Source organism: Electrona antarctica, assembly GCF_951216825.1.
Source record: "Electrona antarctica genome assembly, chromosome: 23".
In the NCBI taxonomy this organism is placed as follows: domain Eukaryota; kingdom Metazoa; phylum Chordata; class Actinopteri; order Myctophiformes; family Myctophidae; genus Electrona; species Electrona antarctica.
The window spans coordinates 13,378,975-13,399,609 of record NC_136804.1 but is presented as its reverse complement, the minus strand read 5'-3'; the positions used below and the strand labels follow the sequence as shown (position 1 = coordinate 13,399,609).

Below are 20,635 nucleotides of genomic sequence, written 5' to 3'. Positions count from 1 at the left end.
GAACAATTTTTAATTAATTAATGAAAAAAAAAATCAAAATATGGCCCTTGAGGAAAATTAATTGGGGAACCCTGGTCTACTGAGTGGCAAAAAACTACTTTCGGGCCTTGGCAGTCCATACATCCAAACAGAAAAGTCCTCTCTGATTGTATTAAACGACATTAAACTCAACAACATTGCAGTCGTACAGAAAGATTGAATTAGGCTATCCTCTTTCTATCTGCAAAGTTTCTGTTTCATAAAAACCCAACATAGACATGTTATGAGCTACTTTCTGTCAAGAGATGCATGTGCATGTGCATACTCTCTGTAGTCCTCTCAGATAAAGGTCATACTCTCTGTAGTCCTCTCAGATAAAGGTCAGTCTTAGAGGTCTTGTGTTTCTTACCATTCGTTCATCCAGGGCAGTCCTGGCTTCGGCATTCCTGGGCAACAAGGACCGAAAGGAGAGAACGGTGAGAGGGTGAGTCGTAATATCATTATTAATCAAGATGACAGTGAAATGACAATTTAAGGACTTTAAGGGTCTAAAAAAAAAGGAAGAAAGAATAGAAAAGTACGGAGCCCTGAAGTGGCCATGGTGAGAAAAATGATTTATCTCGACCGGTCAAGACAATAATATCTCGACCGGTCAAGACAATAATATCTCGACCGTTCAAGACAATAATATCTCGACCGGTCAAGATAATAATATCTCGACTGGTCAAGATAATAATATCTCGACTGGTCAAGATAATAATATCTCGACAATTACAATTTACAATTTAGGCATTTAGCAGACGCTCTTAATCCAGAGCGACTTACATTTAGCAAGAACAAAGCATGGGAATACATCACATATATAAAAAGCATTTATCAAGAATTTATCGACCAGTCAAGATAATAATATCTCGACTGGTCAAGATAATAATATCTCGACCAGTCAACATAATAATATCTCGACTGGTCAAGATAATAATATCTCGACCAGTCAACATAATAATATCTCGACTGGTCAAGATAATAATATCTCGACCGGTCAAGATAAATATTTTTTCTCACGATGGCCACTCGAAGGCTCCGTAGAAAAGGGCTATTACTGCATCAAAAGTAATCAACACACTATACTATAAAAATCACACCTGTGTGAAGTGAGGGGCGCTCTTATCATCGTACATCATACATAATCTCATTACGGCCAATCAGAATTTGCATCCTCACCTTCGTATTCAATGCTTGTGTTATGCAATGTTTGTGTTTACACAAACACTCAAAATGTGTGGTATTTTATCATGACCATTAGTGAGGACCAATTATATGAAAATAGGTTGATAAGTGGTGAAGTGGTCCTTGAACAGTTGGCAAAGAAGTTTACACAAACACTCAAAATGTGTGGTATTTTATCATGACCATTAGTGAGGACCAATTATATGAAAATAGGTTGATAAGTGGTGAAGTGGTCCTTGAACAGTTGGCAAAGAAGTACAGTTATACAATAATTCTAAAAGGATAACACAACAAGCCCTTGGGCTTGTTTCCATTGTGGTCCTGTGTATTGAATTGGCCACAATAGGCCAATCATGTCCAAATATGAAATCCAACAGGTCACGTCAGCCTCACCTCTAGTGTTGTGATTTAGTGTTGTGAAATCCTCTCTGGCAATGTATATACGTAACGTGGAAACATCTTATGGAAAGCCAACATCTTAACCACTAGCCTAATTAAAGGGGAATTCCGAGGGAGATATTAGGCTTTTGGTCATCATGCAGAGATCAAAGGGAACTGGAATTGATGTTGTCCCTTTCCTTTGCAGGGAAATGTTGGTTTATCCGGCAAACCTGGACCAAAGGTAAGCACACACCCATTGACATCATTGTGAATACAGATCTGAATTCATCTGACGAAGGACTTTGGCATTTTGTCACTGCCTGGTGGAAACCTTATATCCAAGATGGTTACTTTTAAAGACAATTGGACAAAATAACCTGTGTTTCAATGGATCCATTGTAGTTATTTAGTCACAAGCTCTCATTCATACTTTGTTTTTGTTTCAATATTTATTTAAAACCCACAGACACACCTGCCCTCCCTATTTTGAACATGTAATTAGGCATGTCATAGGCGACACTAATATATGAAACAATGCGTTTCAGTGTGACATGTGAGCTTATAGATCTATTGATTAAAAATATATATATATTGTGTGTGTGTGTGTGTGTGTGTGTGTGTGTGTGTGTGTGTGTGTGTGTGTGTGTGTGTGTGTGCGTGTGCGTGTGCGTGTGCGTGTGCGCGTGCGTTTTGCTTAACATTCTTGTATGATGACGTATAGGGAATTAATTGATGGAAAAAACTTGAAATACTGAAATTCAAGGTTTCTGCCCGACAGCGACAATTTGCCGATACGTGGGTGATCTTGATTCTTGATGACTGAATCAGAACTGATGTCTTTGGTTTATAGGGACAAGATTGCTTTAAGGGGGCCAAGGGGAGCGTCGGGTTCCCTGGGAATGCTGGAGCAGGACTAAGAGGTAAAGATGTAAGTAAATCCTGCAATGAATGACGCAAGGCGTTTGTGGTGATGTCATTGATACATTTGTTACCAATATTTACTGTGCTAATGGCAGTCATATTATTCTTTGAGACACACTAAATATCAATTTGCAAACTCCTCCCCCTCCCCCCCGTTAATAGAGTTAACCTTAACTCATCATTATCACAACCCACAACATTTCCACTCAATGTACAAAGAAAACATCAATAATGTACAGTGATAATTGAGGGGTGCATTCATGATTTGAGGCATTTTGTTCAAAGCGAACCATCAGTTTATAGTACATGTCTTGGATGGAATATGAAAAATCACACCCGTGTGAAGTGAGGGGCGCTAATATATTAAAGTATAACTCATGTTGATTAAGTGATGTAAAGGTGATGTAAAACAAACGGTGCCAACACAAACATTAAATGCCATTAACAATAAAGAGACAATATGACGTAATGAGTTACAAAATGACGAAAGTTTTCCCTTCATTGTCAATGGCGTTTATTAAACAAACATTGAACTAAAGACAAACATTAAACCTGTATATAGGAGGGGCTAGCGCCCAAGAATCTGCATCCTGGTGGCGCTATAACAGTCCGCTCTGACAAATTTGGGTCAGAGGTTCTGCACGTCGATCAGGCCAATGGTGCCGGAGATGGTATGTTCAGAGACGGATGGACACACGGACGGACAGGGTGTATGGACGCTCTAGAAAGCCGGTTACACCGTGTTGGATTCGAACCCTCAGCCTCCGCAGTTGTGGTCAGCTACTCCACCCGAGGGCCCGTCATCAGTCTTTGACATATCTGACTCCAAATTTGGTAAACTATTACTAAAACTTGTATTTAAAAATAATCACACCCGTGTGAACTGAGTGGTGTAAGGTATTATATAGCCTGATCAGCTGTGGTCTGACGTAATGTCTGACGTAATGAAATCAGCATCAACCAATCAGCATCAACCATGCTCATTTTTTGAGCACAGACAAACAGACTAACAAAGCCAGTTGTTGGAGTGGTTTACACCACTCAATAATGTGACAAAAATGGACATACATCTATGGTGCTAGAGGACTTAGTGCATAGGCCAGTATATATGATGTCATATATGACATAAATAATTTCCATATATGGGCATAAAATGGACACATTTTCTGATTTGATTTATACATAATAATATTTCTGGAGGACTGATGCAAGGGTCCTTGGCGATACACACGCCAAGCAGTTTGAGTCGTCCGGTCAGACGCTTCTCGAGATACGGCGGAACCACAGTCAGGCACGCTGTCACGGATTCACACGTGAGATGAAGCTCTGACATCACAGTGATGTCAGAGCGTCATCAGTGACATCAGCTAATGGTAAAGCAATATTTCTCAGACTTTTAGAGTGAAATTGTGCAGCTTTGCTCCTTCGGCTTCATGTTTTGTACGCTATAGTCGGGGCATATCGATGCAGAGGATGCTGTCCCTGTCTCGGGCAGTCGTGAGCGCGGCAGTCCGTGTCCCAGCCGCTGTCAGTCATGGTGGAGTGACTTCAATCCTGAGATTCAACGGCACAGCAACTCAGGAGGCACCCAGGAAGGCGACATACGGCCCGCTGGCGGACCAGGACAGGATCTTCACAAACCTCTACGGCCGTCACGACTGGAGGCTGAAGGGAGCGCTGAAACGAGGCGACTGGTACAAGACCAAGGAGATCCTGCTGAAGGGGACGGACTGGATCATCAACGAGATCAAGGTGTCCGGCCTCCGCGGCAGAGGCGGAGCCGGCTTCCCCACCGGCATGAAGTGGAGCTTCATGAACAAGCCCGGAGACGGCAGGCCCAAGTACCTGGTGGTGAACGCCGACGAGGGAGAGCCCGGGACCTGCAAGGACAGAGAGATCATGCGCCACGACCCTCACAAGCTGCTGGAGGGCTGCCTGGTCGCCGGCAGGGCCATGGGGGCCCGTGCCGCCTACATCTACATCAGAGGAGAGTTCTACAACGAGTCGGCCAACCTGCAGGTCGCTATCAACGAGGCCTACGGCGCCGGTCTAATCGGCAGGAATGCGTGCGACTCCGGCTACGACTTTGACATATTTGTGGTGCGTGGCGCCGGAGCCTACATCTGCGGCGAGGAGACGGCTCTCATCGAGAGCATCGAGGGCAAGCAGGGGAAGCCCCGCCTGAAGCCGCCGTTTCCCGCCGACGTGGGCCTCTTCGGCTGTCCAACGACCGTCAACAACGTGGAGACGGTGGCCGTGGCGCCGGCCATTTGTCGCCGTGGAGGCTCGTGGTTCCTGAGCTTCGGCAGAGAGAGGAACTCGGGCACGAAGCTCTTCAACATATCGGGCCACGTGAACCACCCCTGCACCGTGGAGGAGTCCATGTCCATCCCCATGAGAGAGCTCATCGAGAGGCACTGCGGCGGAGTGCGCGGCGGCTGGGACAACCTCCTCGCCGTGATCCCCGGGGGATCCTCCGTGCCGCTCATTCCCAAGCGCGTGTGCCAAGACGTGCTGATGGACTTCGATGACCTGGTGCGGGCCAACACCGCCCTGGGCACGGCCGCCCTCATTGTCATGGACAAGTCCACGGACGTCATCAGAGCCGTGGCGCGCCTGATCAGCTTCTACAAGCACGAGAGCTGCGGACAGTGCACGCCCTGCAGGGAGGGCGTGGACTGGATGGACAAGATGATGTGGCGCTTTGTGCGCGGGGACGCGCGGCCGTCGGAGATCGACATGATCTGGGAGATCAGTAAGCAGATCGAGGGCCACTCGATCTGCGCGCTGGGCGACGGCGCCGCGTGGCCCGTGCAGGGACTGATCAGGCACTTCAGACCTGAGATGGAGAGTCGAATCGCTGACTTCCAGCAGCAGAAACAGGCTCGGGCTTAAGGGTATATTCAGTGATTTCACTTAATTCAAATATCATTTAATTTTTTGTTTTGTTGTGATAATCCTCCCTACTATAGGAGTTCCTCCCTGTCCCCAGTTAACCCCTGGGTGTCAAATAAACGTAGGTTTCGTTTTTGGCTATAGGTGGCCCAGCCTTCATCCAATCAGGATAGAGAGGGGCCTATGCCAATCATGATCGAGCGAAGGCGGGCCTTGGTGTGTGTGCTGTTGGCCTGTCGTGTGTCCCCCCACTGTAGTGCGTGCATGTGCACATCTTGTTACCGGGGCGGACCAGGGGTTTTTCCAAATCACCCAAATCACTGAATGCTCCTAAGCTTGTTCTTGCTCTAAGTTTGTTCTTTTGCTTGCTTTATTTTACATCCGCTTTTTGGTGGGGACATCATACTGTCTCAAATTCATAGGTCACACTATGATAATTTTAAACAGCTCACCAGAAGGTCAGTGTGTCTGACATTTGGCATAAGAAACGGCCATATCCATTTTCCACTTGCTTTGCATTTGCTTAAAATACTGTATATTCATTCACATAAGCTCAAATCCTTTGAGAATTTTCAACTGTAGGGGTTCTTGTTTAAGCATCCATGTGTCTTATGTTATATAATAATTATACAAAATCACACCCGTGTGAAGTGAGGGGCGCTCTTGTTGTCGTAGATCATCCAATAAAAAATTAATATACTTCTTCATGAATTAATTTGTCAACTTATGATGTTATATTATCTTTTAACCATGATGATTTTTTAAAAACCTCATCTTTTCACCATGATGACATGTAAGATGACAACTGAATTTATGTGATTGGTTAGCCGATTTGCTCGTCTACATATGACATAAATGTTCCTTTCATTGTCAATGGCATTTAATGTTTGTGTTGCCACAAATTGACATCATATTTCAGGCACATATGACGTAAATCCTCCTTTCATTGTCAATGGCAAATTGACAATGAACAGAAAGCTGGATATAGGAGGGGCTAACGGCCCTCGAAAACACACCCGTGTGAAGTGAGGGGCATTCTTATCATCATACATCATCATAATCATCTCATTCTGGCCAATCCTCCTCACTTTTCCGTCTTCACTTTTGTCTTCAATGTTTGTGTTTACACAAACCCGGAAAGCTGGGCATAGGAGGGGCTAGCGCCCCCCAACAATAATAATAATAAATATAGCTGCAAGCAGATATAAGACGGGGTCAAGGCTAAGCCCAAAAGGAAAACATGACTGACATGGCGTAGGTAGACTGGAGATGACGTCAGTTTGTTTAGTTTTGCTGATTGGCTGAAGGTTTCTTTGGTCAACGCTGTAGTCCCGTAACCAGAGTCAGACTCCATTCGCATGAATGGAAATGCAATTTCTGTGATGTGGCCAAAACAAGGCCGAAAAGTGGATCGAGCAAATCGTAACGATTTACTCATCGAGAGATTTAGAGCTTCAGTTCCTGAGGGATCCTCACAGCCCTCTACCATATCGCCGAATTTTGTGAAAACGATAACGATAAAAGCACATAACTGCCAAAACTGCTAAAATGGCCGAATTGTCATGGATACAAAGGGGGCCTACGCCCTTTGGGCTTGACCCCTAATAATAATAATTATAATAATAGTTCAGATTTATATAGCACTTTTCTTGTACCCAAACCAACTTTATTAAGAAAAAAATAAAATCAATAAATATTGCTCAATTAAAAATGATTAATTATTAAATTATTAATAAGGTTCAGCATGGGTTGAGACATCTAGACCTCTGCTGGGAAAAGCTATCCTGAAGAGGTGGGTTTTTGTTATATAATTACTTAGTTAAAATTATAGCACTACAGTGTTGTGTACCACTGACAGCCCCGACTATTGACCAATATATCTTATTATCAATAGCTAAGTTATAATGAATGGCTTGTCCGTTCTGTTCATGAACTTCATGTAGATGGTGTTAAAGTGGTTCAACTTATTTAGATCATCTAGACCTGAGGCAGATAAGGCATGATATCTAAAATGACACACATACGTTCCTGGATTGAAGGGTATAGCAACGTATAGGCTTTCCAGATCTAAATGGGTTAACACATTCTGCCACACCGGGGACCCCTGGAACCCCCTCAAGGACCCCTGTGGGTCCCTGGACCCCACTTTGAGAAGCACTGGTATATGGATGATTGTCTTTCTCATGCATGCAGGGTGAACCAGGCCCCAAAGGAGAACCAGGAACAAGGGTGAGTTTGTGTACTTTACTGAGACTGGAATGTTTACAGCTGTTACAGCTTTATTCCTATAGTAACTAGAAACGCACTCTGTCGAGCAGCCAACTTGCAAGCAGAGCGTGCAAGTACTGCTACAAACTAATGTATAATGCAACTGCTGTTCTAAATCATTTAGACCCGTTATTGACCTCATACCAACCTTGAAACGTACCTTAGTTCCCTTATTGGCCGGTGGACAACACCGACATACATACATACCCATTGGCCGGTGGACAACACCGACATACATATATACCCATTGGCCGGTGGACAACACCGACATACATAAATACCCATTGGCCGGTGGACAACACCGACATACATATATACCCATTGGCCGGTGGACAACACCGACATACATAAATACCCATTGGCCATTTTTTATCCCAGTGTTTTTTCTGCAAAACTAATGCTTGGAATGGATTCAGAATCATGTAAACCCCCTAGTTTGACATGTCACATGCTGTCTTAAAGCATAAGGAAAGTTTGACATATTTGCCTTATATTGGATGTTAATGGTAGGGTCACAAGAAACCCCTATAAAAACCATTGCTCAATACTGACAGCCGGTCATGTGAATGTATGTATATAGACAATATTTTAGGCCACCCCACATAGGCTACTGTATATAGTCGATATGGTATTTTCAATAGAAGAACAATAACTCCGTGACCCAGGGTAATAGCAGCCAGTGTCAGTGATGTCAGACTTCGGTTCTTTATTGTAAACATCCTTATTCTTGAACAACCATTATATCGTTTTCTCAAGTCAATTAAATAACATTATAATGTAATGAATAATGAATAATGAATGTATTCGTCGTCTTTGTTACAGGGTGAACTAGGACCACCCGGGGAGCCTGGTGAACGAGGAATTAAGGTAGGGAATTAGTTTTTCTTGATTGTATTTGTTCACATGCCCACCAGTATTGTCCCAGACTCTTCTCCCTCCTGGTGCGCAAACTGTGGAACCTTCTCCCCATTGCAGTTAGAACTGCAGACTCATTCCCAATCTTCCGCCGTAATCTGAAGACTCAACTCTTAAAACTATACCTCAGCCCTGCCTTGACGTCCTTGCAATCGGTTAAAATGTAATTTAGGTAGCATGTTATGTAGACAGATGCTGTTTGTTTATATATTATACTGTTTAGACTGATGATAGGCTGTTGGTTTATGATCCTATATTACTATTTATATGCATTTGATGTATTACCTCGTGTTTACCATGCTTACAGTAAGTCACTCTGCATTAAGAGCGTCTGCTAAATGCCTAAATTGTAAATTGTAAAATGTTGAACCGGGAAAAAAACCCACATTCTCTTGGTTTTGTCCCTTAATGTTGACCAGGGTCCGCTAGGGTTGCCCGGGCGACATGGAGACCCAGGAGAGAAGGGTCACTCCGGAACCAGCCTGCCTGTAAGTTGCTTGTTATCATCAATCATACTGAAGGCATTTAGGCCCAATTCCACCCCTAAAGCATTAACCCTCACAGACATCATTGATTGGCATCACCTGTTTGCGACCGAAGGTCCCAGTTAACTATGGAATCGTGCCCTACCGGCCCTGCCTGGGCCCTCATCAAACCCTGTACACTCAAGATAATGTCCCCACTACCACCTGCTGACCTGTTCTGACATTCCATATGTTGATCTGACCTCATCAAACCCTGTACACTGAAGACATGCTCCATACAGTATATGGCCAGTACATAATTAATTCCATGTTGATCTGACCCCCCATGCCAAAATGCTAGTGTTTCACTGTACTATGTTCTTTTTCAATGTACACTAAATCTCTTCAACAAAATTAGCGACGTGTTGTAAGCTTGTAGAAGCAAGTAATTATGTCACAATCACAGCAGGCAGGACATACGTTTCGACAAATGTCTTTTAACCCAGAAAAATGGATGTTGCTATATTATATCAGTGGTTATCCAAACGGTTTCATGTCCAGTCCCTATAAAAATATATGTATTCAAATAAATGTTTTGAATAGCCAAAGAATAAAATAATGGTTAAAGTGGTTAAAATGAGTTGAGTTGCATTAAAAGCTTGTGTTTAAATAATGTAGAAAGTCGTGATTCACAGCATGTCCGGTCTTTTTCGTTACAGGGCACGGATGGCAAGAAGGGAGACAAAGGCGAGGCTGTATGTTTTACGTTCATGATTTATTATTGTTATATTATATTATTATATTATAATTATATAATTATATTTTTATTTATGGTTATTTGTTGGTTTCTTTTTGTATTTCATATGTTATCTTAAGTTAATATACATCTTATTGTGCATGTGATCCCTCAATGCAATCTGGTTCAGAGGTCGTCAACATTCTTCAGTCCAAGGACCTCCTTAGCTGAGAGCGATGCAGCAGACTGACTGCACATTGTGCTGATGATACATTTTTCCTGAGATTTCATTTCATCGATGGCTTCATCATGTGTAAATGTAAAGGCTTTACACATCTTTTCTATTAAGACACATGGATGGCAAGTCAGCCGCTGCCCGGAAATTACGAGTATAGGAGCTTGCTCTGTCCCTTAATGGTATTTTGGTCCAGCGTCACCTGCTATGCCGACACCGGTATTTGGGGGGGGGGGGGGGGGGGGTTGTATGGGGTGCAGCACAAGTGCAGCACAAGTGAGACTTCAAGGCAACACATCACTCTTCCTTCAATGGGCATCTATAGACCGTAAGACTATGAAGCAATATAGCACTGGACATAACGGGCAATGGATAAGGGATCTCTTATAGGCAATGGCATGTGGCATTTAATTGATTTAATTATTAAAAACGCCCAAACCACACCTATGCATAATGTAACGGGTAACAGAGGTGTTTTAGGGATTTAGACAGGTAACCAAAATACCGACTTTAGTGGGGGAACGGGGAACACCCCTTCCCCACTGCTAAATCCCCAAATAGTGTATTTAGAATGCTCGATGAAAATTGAGCCCGCATGAACTACAGTAGGTGTCTTATACCACTTGAACCCTAGCATTCCTATTCTGAGGAGAACTATAGCCTAACATACAAGCTCTCAATGCCTCACGATGCGAGGCACTGTGAGCTTGTAGATGTGCTGTTTTCTGCAAAGAGGTTTGGTGTAGATGGAAAAAAGAGCAGACCAACTACAGAGCCAAGTATCGAGGGTTTAAGTGACATGTCGAAAAATACACATTAACATGAATGCAAGATACCAAGATATATATTTTGATCTGCAAGACAATACAATTTGTACAGTATATGTAGTGAGGGTCCCTAGCTGCTTCATCTCTCTCAGCGAAGGGGTCCTTGGCCTGAAAAATATTGAAGACCGCTTTTTTTTTATTTACACATCACACTTTCAGTGTTGTTTAGAACCTGTGTTTTTTTTTCCAAAGGGGAAACCGGGCCCTCCTGGTGGAGCTCAGGTAAGAACAGCTTTGATCTTCAGCTTTATGCCACTTCTCCAGCTTCTCCGATAAACACCAGTATCGGAAAAGCTGACGATACTGCCTGAAATGCGAGTATGTCAGTCTATGCCCTTCTGATACCATGTCATTTATCACATGTACTGTATGATGACGTGTCATTTACATTTTCTATTTTGAATGCTTCAGTTGATTTTGCACTACTGTTTCATACTCTTAACTGTACTATTTGCATTATTATTTTACTAACTTGTAGCTGCACTTTGACAATATTATGAATGGAATTTGTATTCTTAGATCAGTGGTTCTCAAACTTGTTAATTTCAAATACCCCATAAATCTGAGAGTTACAAACCTGTAAGGGTCCATTTGGAACCCCCTCAAGGAACCCAGAGGGTCCCTGAACCCCGCTTTGAGAGCCACTTTTTAAATTACACACTGGTGACGGATTGGTACTCTGTATCAAAATATGCAAGTTATGGGTATCGGAATTGGTATATCGGCAAGGTAAAAATGCTATCTGTACATCTCTAGTATTTACTTAAAAATACAATATCGGTATCACACAGATATCGATAATAATCCTGATAATGGCTCATATTTTATCTTAAAATATTAGTTTGAATGTGATGATTGAACATTCAAATCGGTGTATTCTGGGGAAACTGTCAAAAGGATCCACCGAAATAAAATGAGTTTGAAAAATGTTAAGTAAAATACATACCGTATTACAACATTTACACGCTGTTTGAACTAATCAATAGGCCTATACATCAGGTGATACAAATCCACAGTCGCCGTGTATTGCAATATCGCATTCGGTATCGATTTGAATCAGTTATTGGATATCGGACAAAATGTCTATCATGCATCCCTAGTTTTGTTTTCTTGAGTCTCTGCAACTTGATTGCATGTGAATTTATGTCCTTTTGTGTTCAGGTCATCTCCACAGACAACAACGTACTGACCAGGGGGATTAAGGTAACGGCACCGAAAAACACATCTCTAAATCTCATTATACTGTATCGTCTCTGTCGAGTGGAAACCTCATATGTCCAAAACTGTTTACTTAATGAAATTAAGTTTAATTAATGAAGTTTCTGCCTGACAACAATGATATGCAATATACAGCATGTATTTGGAAACCTATTCTGTTCTCTTCTATTGGGTATCAGGGTGAAATAGGAGAGCCTGGGGAGCCCGGACTGAGAGGAGAGACAGGTCTGCATGGTCCTACGGTGAGTTCACAATTGCAATGTACAATATAGGCATTTAGCCGACACTCCTTATCCAGAGTGATTAACAGTAATCAAGGTAAAGTGATTGATTGATTAATTGATTGGTTGAAGTATTTTTTTTTTTTTATCCCACGATTTTGCAACCCATTTGTTTCACCCAGTGTCAATTATCTAATGTAATCCTGGGCACTACACTTCCTCTGCCAACCTGGGGGGGCAGCGGACTGACCTCATGCTTCCTTCTATGCATGAGGAGACCAAGCTGATTATTTTCACCTGACAGGGGGGAGTTTCCTCAGTTGGACGTAGTGTGTGAAAGGAACACGTTATTCCGACCAGTTCCTTTCCCCTCCATCAGGCCAGGGGGAGGTAGTTTAGAGACCAGGATTATTGCATGTTTTTGTGAGGGTACCTACCCTAGGGGACACGGGGAGAACATGCAAACTCCACACAGAAAGGCCCTTAAAGCATAAAGCATTACACTTGTTTACAATAGGGTTGACCATTTTCAATTTAGAGACGTACAAATATACACTAACAAAAAACATCAATCATCATAGAAGGAGGTAAAAAGGGAAAAAATATACAGTGAGGGGAAAAGGGGGTGGGACTTTTACAGGGGCCAGTTTCGAATTGCAGGCATTCGTATAGGTGCCCTTTTGAGAGCGGTTTTGAAGGAGTCCAGGGGTTCACAATCACATGTCTTAATGACTGTTGGTAGGGTGTTCCACATTTTGGTGGCATAGGCGCGAAATGAATTTAGTCCTTTGTTTGTGCCGAATCTGGTATGTTTAACTCACTCTGGTGTTGTGGGTGTGGAATTCATTGACATTAAGGAAGGAAGTATTTAGACAGGTACATGGGTATCTTGGTGGTGTAGCGAATTTTGTGGACCAGACCCATTGCAAGATGCTGTACTCTGTCGTCAACTCTAAGCCATTCCAGCCTGTCAAAATGGGCAGGGGTGAGGTGGGTTTGGGGAGTGAGGCCAAGTAGTGGCCTGATCAGTTTGTTTTGGGAAGTCTGGAGCCTTGTTTTAAGGGCCATTGAGGTGCTGTGGTACCAAGAGGTGCATGCAAAGTCGAAGAAACCTTGGAGAAGGGCTCCAGTTAGGGTCTTCAAGGTGTTTTTGTTGACCAGTGAGGAGATCCTGTATAGGAAATTAGGAATCTTGTTCTTTGGTTGACCTTTTTGATTAAGTTGGTGGCCATTTTATCACCAGAAAGATTTGCCTCCAGGATGGAACCTATAGGTAATTTCATCTTTTCGTGTGATTATTGTCACCCACTCTAACCAAGAAGCCATCTGCCTTGCTGAGATTACTGATCCAAAGAGAATGGATGCAGTTTTTCCATTTATGTATTCATATACAAATGGATGGATATGATACTGAAAGGTGAATTAAACTCTCTCTCTCCACAGGGACCCGAAGGTAAACCTGGCCCTCCAGGACCAGCCCTGGTATGATTATTAATCATTTTAATAACATCCCAGTTACTGTCAGAATCATACTGGTTCCTTCTGCAAAACCAATATGATTTCTGAAGACATTTCTCATTAGATGTAGACATTGTAGGAAAACTCTTACCGGTATCTGCATATTCTAACTTTTTGTGTTTTTTGTTTAAAAATAATTAATGCCCAACTTCATCATACTATCAGCATCACACAAAAGCATCAAAAGTAGTAGATCGACAATCTTGAAGTGCGTGTCAGTGTGGTGTGAAGTTGCACGTTTTGAGCTTGTAGTTCTGCTACTTTTGCAGTTTTTGAATTTGAATCTTGAAAAGTATAACAGTTTGCATCAGCCTTCCACCCGACAGAGACTATACTACATACAGTACGATATATACATACACATTATGAATGAGTTGTGAATGTGCTCCATTTATTAAATGCTTTGCTTAGCCAGTCTAATTTATCGAACTGATTGATTGTAAAAGATAATAGACTTAAATAAAATGCTTGATTCAAACAATAAATTATGCAAGCTCAATTTTTGAAGAAGAAAAAATATTTAAAATGTTGATTTGTTCATATAGAAATACATTAATAAATGTAATAATAATAATAATAAAAAGCACGCTCTTCTCGATAATTACAGTCCTAGTCAAATAATTGAACCTGCGTTCTGTTGGTCATGTCTGTTCATTTTGATAATTATCTAAATGATGAGTGGTTTTCAAACACTTCTTCTGCTTTGCAGGGAGTGTCTGGATCTGGAACAGGTGGAGGGGAGATACCAGGGAAACCAGGATCCAAGGTGAGAGGGGAGAGGGGAGATACCAGGGAAACCAGGATCCAAGGTGTGACTATAACTATAACAGGTGGAGGGGAGATACCAGGGAAACCAGGATCCAAGGTGTGACTATAACTATAACAGGTGGAGGGGAGATACCAGGGAAACCAGGATCCAAGGTGTGACTATAACTATAACAGGTGGAGGGGAGATACCAGGGAAACCAGGATCCAAGGTGTGACTATAACTATAACAGGTGGAGGGGAGATACCAGGGAAACCAGGATCCAAGGTGTGACTATAACTATAACAGGTGGAGGGGAGATACCAGGGAAACCAGGATCCAAGGTGTGACTATAACTATAACAGGTGGAGGGGAGATACCAGGGAAACCAGGATCCAAGGTGTGACTATAACGGTTACACACGCCACTTAAACCCTCTGGGTGACGAACAGATGCCATCTTCGGGTGTAGGTGTAGTTCCAGACTCTAGCGTTCGGAGATTGTGGAATAGTTGTCTGGCTACCCAATAGTATTCAAAGTGGGATCCGGGACCCCCAGGGGTCCTTACGGGAGGGTTCCAGGGGGTCCCCAGTACAGAAAAATGTGTTAATTTCGCATCACAATCATTTTAGCCAATGTAAAAAATAAAAATAAAACACCAAAATGTCAATGTATGAATTTCACATGAATATACTGGCAGGCCACTGACTGATATTAACATTTTAGGAAGGAAGCCACGGGCCAAATAAAATCTGCCCGCAGAACACAATTATTACCAGTGTATTACATAAACAATTACGATTGACTGCTTTGAAAGTTTAAAGATGTTTTTCTAACTGCAGGGTGAGCAGGGCCTGAGGGGAGAACCTGGTCTGGTGAGTACACAGTCTCTCTGCAGCAGCTGACCCATGAGCCAAATGGTGCCATTTACAATTACAATTTAGGCATTTAGCAGAGACTCTTATCGGTTATCGCAGCATGACTATTCAAAATGCAAGATCACAGTAAATGTCATCAACCCTATTCAGTCAACAAATGACAGGGTAAAATGGCCACATAAATAGAGTGAAAAGAACAATTTAAGTAATCGTCAAACCTAGCATCCTACAAAATGGCATAATGTAATGAACAAGTAACCAAAACACATAGCTAGCATCTGTAAAATAAATCGTAATAAGAACTAGTGGGTGAGCAAGTTCAGCTACAACGCTTGTAAAGCTGCTATTTTTCGGCTTCAGGCTTACGGTTAAAAATGCCCCAAAATTGTAAAAATGGCATTCATAAAATTGTTAAAGTGTGTGTGTGTGTGTGTGTGTGTGTGTGTGTGTGTGTGTGTGTGTGTGTGTGTGTGTGTGTGTGTGTGTGCGCGAGACAGAAGGCAGAAAAAGGAGACCACGGTCGAGGTGGGATTGCAGGAATGCCTGGTTTACCAGGAACACCAGTGAGTATTGTTCTGTTATCATACGTAGCCTGCGAGCTAGTTGGTGATGTTGTATGCATAATGCGTGTCAATCAGCTGACCAAATTGGCAGTCTTCTTATTGTACTTACTTTAAACTTTTATTATATTATTATTTTAAATATATTCATAAAAAAATACAAATAATGGAGCTGGGAACTTCTCCTTTCTCACCCATTCCTGGGACTGAGAATGGTCCAGTGAGAAAAACCCATTGTGGGTATATGGGATTTTTCTCTATCACTATACGTGAGTGAAATTCACCCGAACACCTGCCTGTAGAAAAAACCAGGGATGTGTCCGGGTTAAAATCACCCAGGTTTAGTGTTCTAGGGTTAAATGGTTGTAAATGTGCTGAGCAGTGAGTAATGAATAAGTGAAGTCTGAACGCTATGATCAAATAAATATTATTTACCTATTATAAATAAAATGTGCTCAAGCTGTTAATGGTCTATTCGTGATATTGAAATTTTACCACAAATTGTATAATTCTATCATTAAAATCTGATATAACACATTCTCTCAATAATGCCGGTAAATCTTCCACAAGGTGAAATGCTGATATTCTCGAAACTAAGGCATAGTTTTAATCTAATATGAAGCCTATAGCAATAAGTGAAATGCGAATTAATGCAATCGTTTTGCTATTGAAACAACATAAAACATTTGATTTGTTTTGTTTTCCAGGGGAGACCTGGCATTGATGGGAAGAGAGGTGTGACAGGGAAAGACGTGAGTTTTCAAATGTTTCCCCTATTGTAGAAATAATATGATATAAGTACAAGTTTAGTATAAAAAATGTACTTGAGTAAAATACAAAAGTATATTGGCTTCAACATATACTTAAAAGTAAAATTATTCATTATGCAGAAGGTCCTATTTCTGAAGGTTAATAGCAGAATTACAAGCTTGCAACGTATCGCTTAGCAGCACATTGTGAGCTTATAGATCTGCTATTTTCAAAATTGCTTGTTTGATTTGTAATAATAATCAAAATCTACAAAATAACTAGTAACTGAAGTTTTCAAATAATTATAGTGGAGTAAAAAGTACAATATTTGTCTTTGAGGTGTAATGGAATAGAATTAAGGTTATTGAAAAGTAATTCAGTAAAGTAAAAACAATAACTCAAAATATTTCTTAAATACAGTGCTTGATTACATTTATTTTCCACCACTGCGCGTACGTCTCATGAAATCTATCTTTAATTGTTTTATTTCACAGGGAGAACGAGGGATGAGAGGAGACGATGCCAAAAAGGTACTTTTCATTTATTCTCATATATATTTTTCCATAAATGTATCCATTTTGTTCTTTGTTTCCCTGAGTCATGTCTAACTCTGAGATAGTGTTAATTTTGTCATAGGCTTTCGAACAAACTCTTATTTACTTTTAGTCATATTTCAGTAATCTGAAATGTTTTTTGTTTTAATCTAGTTTTATCTCTGGAAATATCATATGATTTTAGTCGACAGTTGATTGAGTAGTCTAATAGAAAATATTTTGGCGGGCCATGATGGCGTCGTAATGCCTGCTTTATTAGCTGCGTGCCGAAAATTGCAGATCTACAATCTCACAACGGAGTGCGACACCCACATGCAACCCTCCCTAACATTTTAGTCTAGTTTTTTGAATGGTGCAACCACTCCAAGGAACAGCAATGTCCGTGTTAACCTATGTGACTATGTTTGTGTGTGACTCATGTGTGACTATGAGTACCAGTAGGGGTGCTGTTGTGCCAGAAACAGAGAGAGAGAGATAGTGCTGCACTGTTGCCTGCTAATGAGAGAGAGAGAGAGAGAGAGAGAGTGAGAGGGGGGAGGAGTTGCACCACTCAGTTCACACGGGTGTGATTTTTATTTATTGACAAGAATGTCAGTATATTTCGATATAGTTTTAGTCTGGTGTGTACTGCTCTCCACTACCAGAACCATTGCTCTGATCGCTGTACTCGTCCGCCCTGGAGGAATTGAGCTGTAGCACGCGCGCACATACACACACACACACACACACACACACACACACACACACACACACACACACACAAACACAAAGTTTCTTTATTTGAATCTGCAAATTAAAATTACTCTTACAGGGAAGCAAATATAACGGGGTTGACACTACATGAACACCTAAGGATACACATGACACCTTCTCCTCCACATAGCCTAAACATAGTTTGGCTTTGAGTCACCTCCTGTGACTCAATTCAATTCAAAGGAGTTTATTGGCATGAGAAAACAGATGTTTACATTGCCAAAGCAAGTGTCACAATACAATAAAAACAGTTGAAAATGGGGAAAGTATAGTCGGAGGGGTTACAGCTCAACTCGTCACCAATAACATCATGTTACATCGCATGCACAACTAACCCCCCCCCCCCCCCCCCCCCGTGCGTATCACTAGTGATAGGCACGCACGCCTATCACTAACATATAGGGCATTAACATAAAAATCGATTAGTCGACTAGTCGAATAGCAAAACGGTAGTCGACACTGTAAATCAAAAATCGGGTAATCGTTAATATTATTTTTAATATATTTTTTTACAGCAGACATGCAGCTGTGAGCTCTGTGGTTGTGTTGGTAGTTCTCCAACTTAAGTACTAATCCATTCCTGGCTGATTGTTTTCATATCATATACAAGCCGACTGTACGTGGGTTTTGCCGTCACCGTCACTCGTGTAGGTGCGGTGTGCGGCGGTGGCACTGGCAGCATTTAAGACAGATTTTCAAACAGCATATGCCTCATAGGCTCATACGCTCAATGGGGACAACTACAGTGTGTAAATACTTTTACTATTGGTGAGTTTATTACTGTAGTTTGTTCAACAAGTTAGATTGGAGACGTGTCGTCGTTTCGTCCGGTAGAGTAGTATAGCAGGAGTCCCTCGACTCCCTCCTCACTCTGCCCAATAATATCCAGTTTGGTGACAGTCAAACTACAGTAGCTCTTCCCGTGATTTCATGATTATTTTTCTTATTAATCTTTCTTCATGCTTATCCAACAAAATTGCAGGCGTGCGGCATTATTAAAAACAAACAGCTATGCCGCGCGATCATAGTTATAATAGTCGCGGTGGAGTGAAGGAGTTGATCATCTGATTCATAGCCTGGCAAGCCTGCTAGCTAGCAAGCCTGTAATCATAACCCCCTCCTAGCTTGTAGCTCCTTCTAAAAAACAAAGGAACTGTGGTTGTAACTTGTTGTTGAACATTTAGGGTTGTATGAAAATGATCGCATCGTTCATTCCTCCTCCTCCGTCTACTCTCCACTCTCCAACTGAACAAACATTTTCAACAACGTAACATGCTGTGCTGCGCCGTAGAAAGGTCTTGCGCATCAAAAATAGCAGATCTACAAGCTCACAGCGCGTCCATCCGTGAGTCATTGTGGACTTGCAACTTTGACTTGACTTTTAACAGCTGATGTGAATTTCGGCCAATCAGAGCGGCATTCAGCGTAATCTAGTAAGAGAGTGGCGGCACTAGCGTTGACTCCCATTGTAACAATGGAATGCGGAAGTGCTCATTATATCTCAATGGGATAGTTCCTATGTTTGGAACTATAGCCCATAGGCACCCGCTTTGTGGCGAGATCAAAGCGTGTCGCCACTCTCTTACTATTCCACTCGGCCTGCATTCAACGGCTCTGTTCTGCAGTTAATCCTTCACTCGCGCTGGCCGTTTCAGAACACGATGTTTTAATGCTTGATTGGATGGAAAAAAATATCATATTTTACCGCCGACTAATCGACTATAAATCGATTTTGATGGTATTCGTGTCGACTATCAAAAATCACGTTTGGTTAATGCCCTACTAACATACTTACGTTAATTTCCCCAAAGATTACTATAGCTACTAGCTAATCTTAGCCATTGAACAAACTCTTCCAATATGACAAATAGTTTAAAATACTATCTATGATAGTTTGGGGTAGGACTATGAAGTTTAAAGACCCACTGTGGCCCCTAAGGGTTGTCGTAGAGACTAGATATTTTCAGAAAGTCATCTAATAATGGTAGGGTCTATGAAAAAAAAAGAAGAAAAAAGGTCATTACATTTTTGAGAATTTTTGAGAAATATTGCTTATAGCAACTTTAACTCATCATAGCTTCGTTTTTAATTAAGTGTTTGTTTACTGATAAAAAGGTAGTTGGCGAACCAAATGTATAAGCAGATGAACCTGCAAGGGTCCATTTGGTTTCATTTGTGCACTCTCTGAGTGATAATTGGATAAATCAGTGCATTTGTCATTTCCCCGAGTGTATGAGTTTCTGTTCCCTCGATGTCTTTTTACACTATTATCTAAAGTTATATGTTTGCGTCTTTTAGATTCCAAACAACACAAAAAAATGCGAGATAATATACAAAACGTGCTCGAAATCATCATTCAAGTATTTTTTTTGTTTTCTTCTTCTAGGGTGACAAGGGTGAATCTGGTACTAATGTAAGTCATATTAAAGATGAAATTACTTAGATTGAATGTCATTTCATATTAAAAGTAATATGATTTTAAGGTCAATTACATCCATGTAAAGTCATATAACTAACTAATATGAAATAATATTAATACCAACTCATTAAAACCGGGAAAACATGACAACTGTGTATTTTTATATTTTGA

At 41.4% G+C, this 20,635-nt stretch overlaps 2 protein-coding genes across 2 annotated transcripts in view; both read left to right on the top strand.

Moving 5' to 3' along the window:
- col7a1l (collagen type VII alpha 1-like) overlaps window positions 1-20,635 on the top strand; it is a 136,251-nt gene that overhangs the window by 61,413 nt on the left and 54,203 nt on the right. The window contains exons 46-62 of the mRNA XM_079494216.1: window positions 404-463; window positions 1,793-1,828; window positions 2,438-2,515; window positions 7,597-7,632; window positions 8,494-8,538; window positions 9,006-9,074; window positions 9,770-9,805; window positions 11,041-11,070; window positions 12,010-12,051; window positions 12,246-12,308; window positions 13,731-13,769; window positions 14,515-14,571; window positions 15,393-15,425; window positions 15,926-15,991; window positions 16,696-16,740; window positions 17,233-17,268; window positions 20,432-20,458. Of these exons, the coding sequence (XP_079350342.1) occupies window positions 404-463; window positions 1,793-1,828; window positions 2,438-2,515; window positions 7,597-7,632; window positions 8,494-8,538; window positions 9,006-9,074; window positions 9,770-9,805; window positions 11,041-11,070; window positions 12,010-12,051; window positions 12,246-12,308; window positions 13,731-13,769; window positions 14,515-14,571; window positions 15,393-15,425; window positions 15,926-15,991; window positions 16,696-16,740; window positions 17,233-17,268; window positions 20,432-20,458 (798 nt within the window). The remainder of the gene's footprint in view (window positions 1-403; window positions 464-1,792; window positions 1,829-2,437; window positions 2,516-7,596; window positions 7,633-8,493; window positions 8,539-9,005; window positions 9,075-9,769; window positions 9,806-11,040; window positions 11,071-12,009; window positions 12,052-12,245; window positions 12,309-13,730; window positions 13,770-14,514; window positions 14,572-15,392; window positions 15,426-15,925; window positions 15,992-16,695; window positions 16,741-17,232; window positions 17,269-20,431; window positions 20,459-20,635) is intronic.
- Window positions 3,982-5,403, top strand: LOC306916693 (NADH dehydrogenase [ubiquinone] flavoprotein 1, mitochondrial-like; the record flags this gene model as incomplete). Its single annotated transcript, XM_079494685.1, has 1 exon — window positions 3,982-5,403. The coding sequence occupies one exon, from the start codon at window positions 3,982-3,984 to the stop codon at window positions 5,401-5,403; it is 1,422 nt and encodes a 473-aa protein (XP_079350811.1).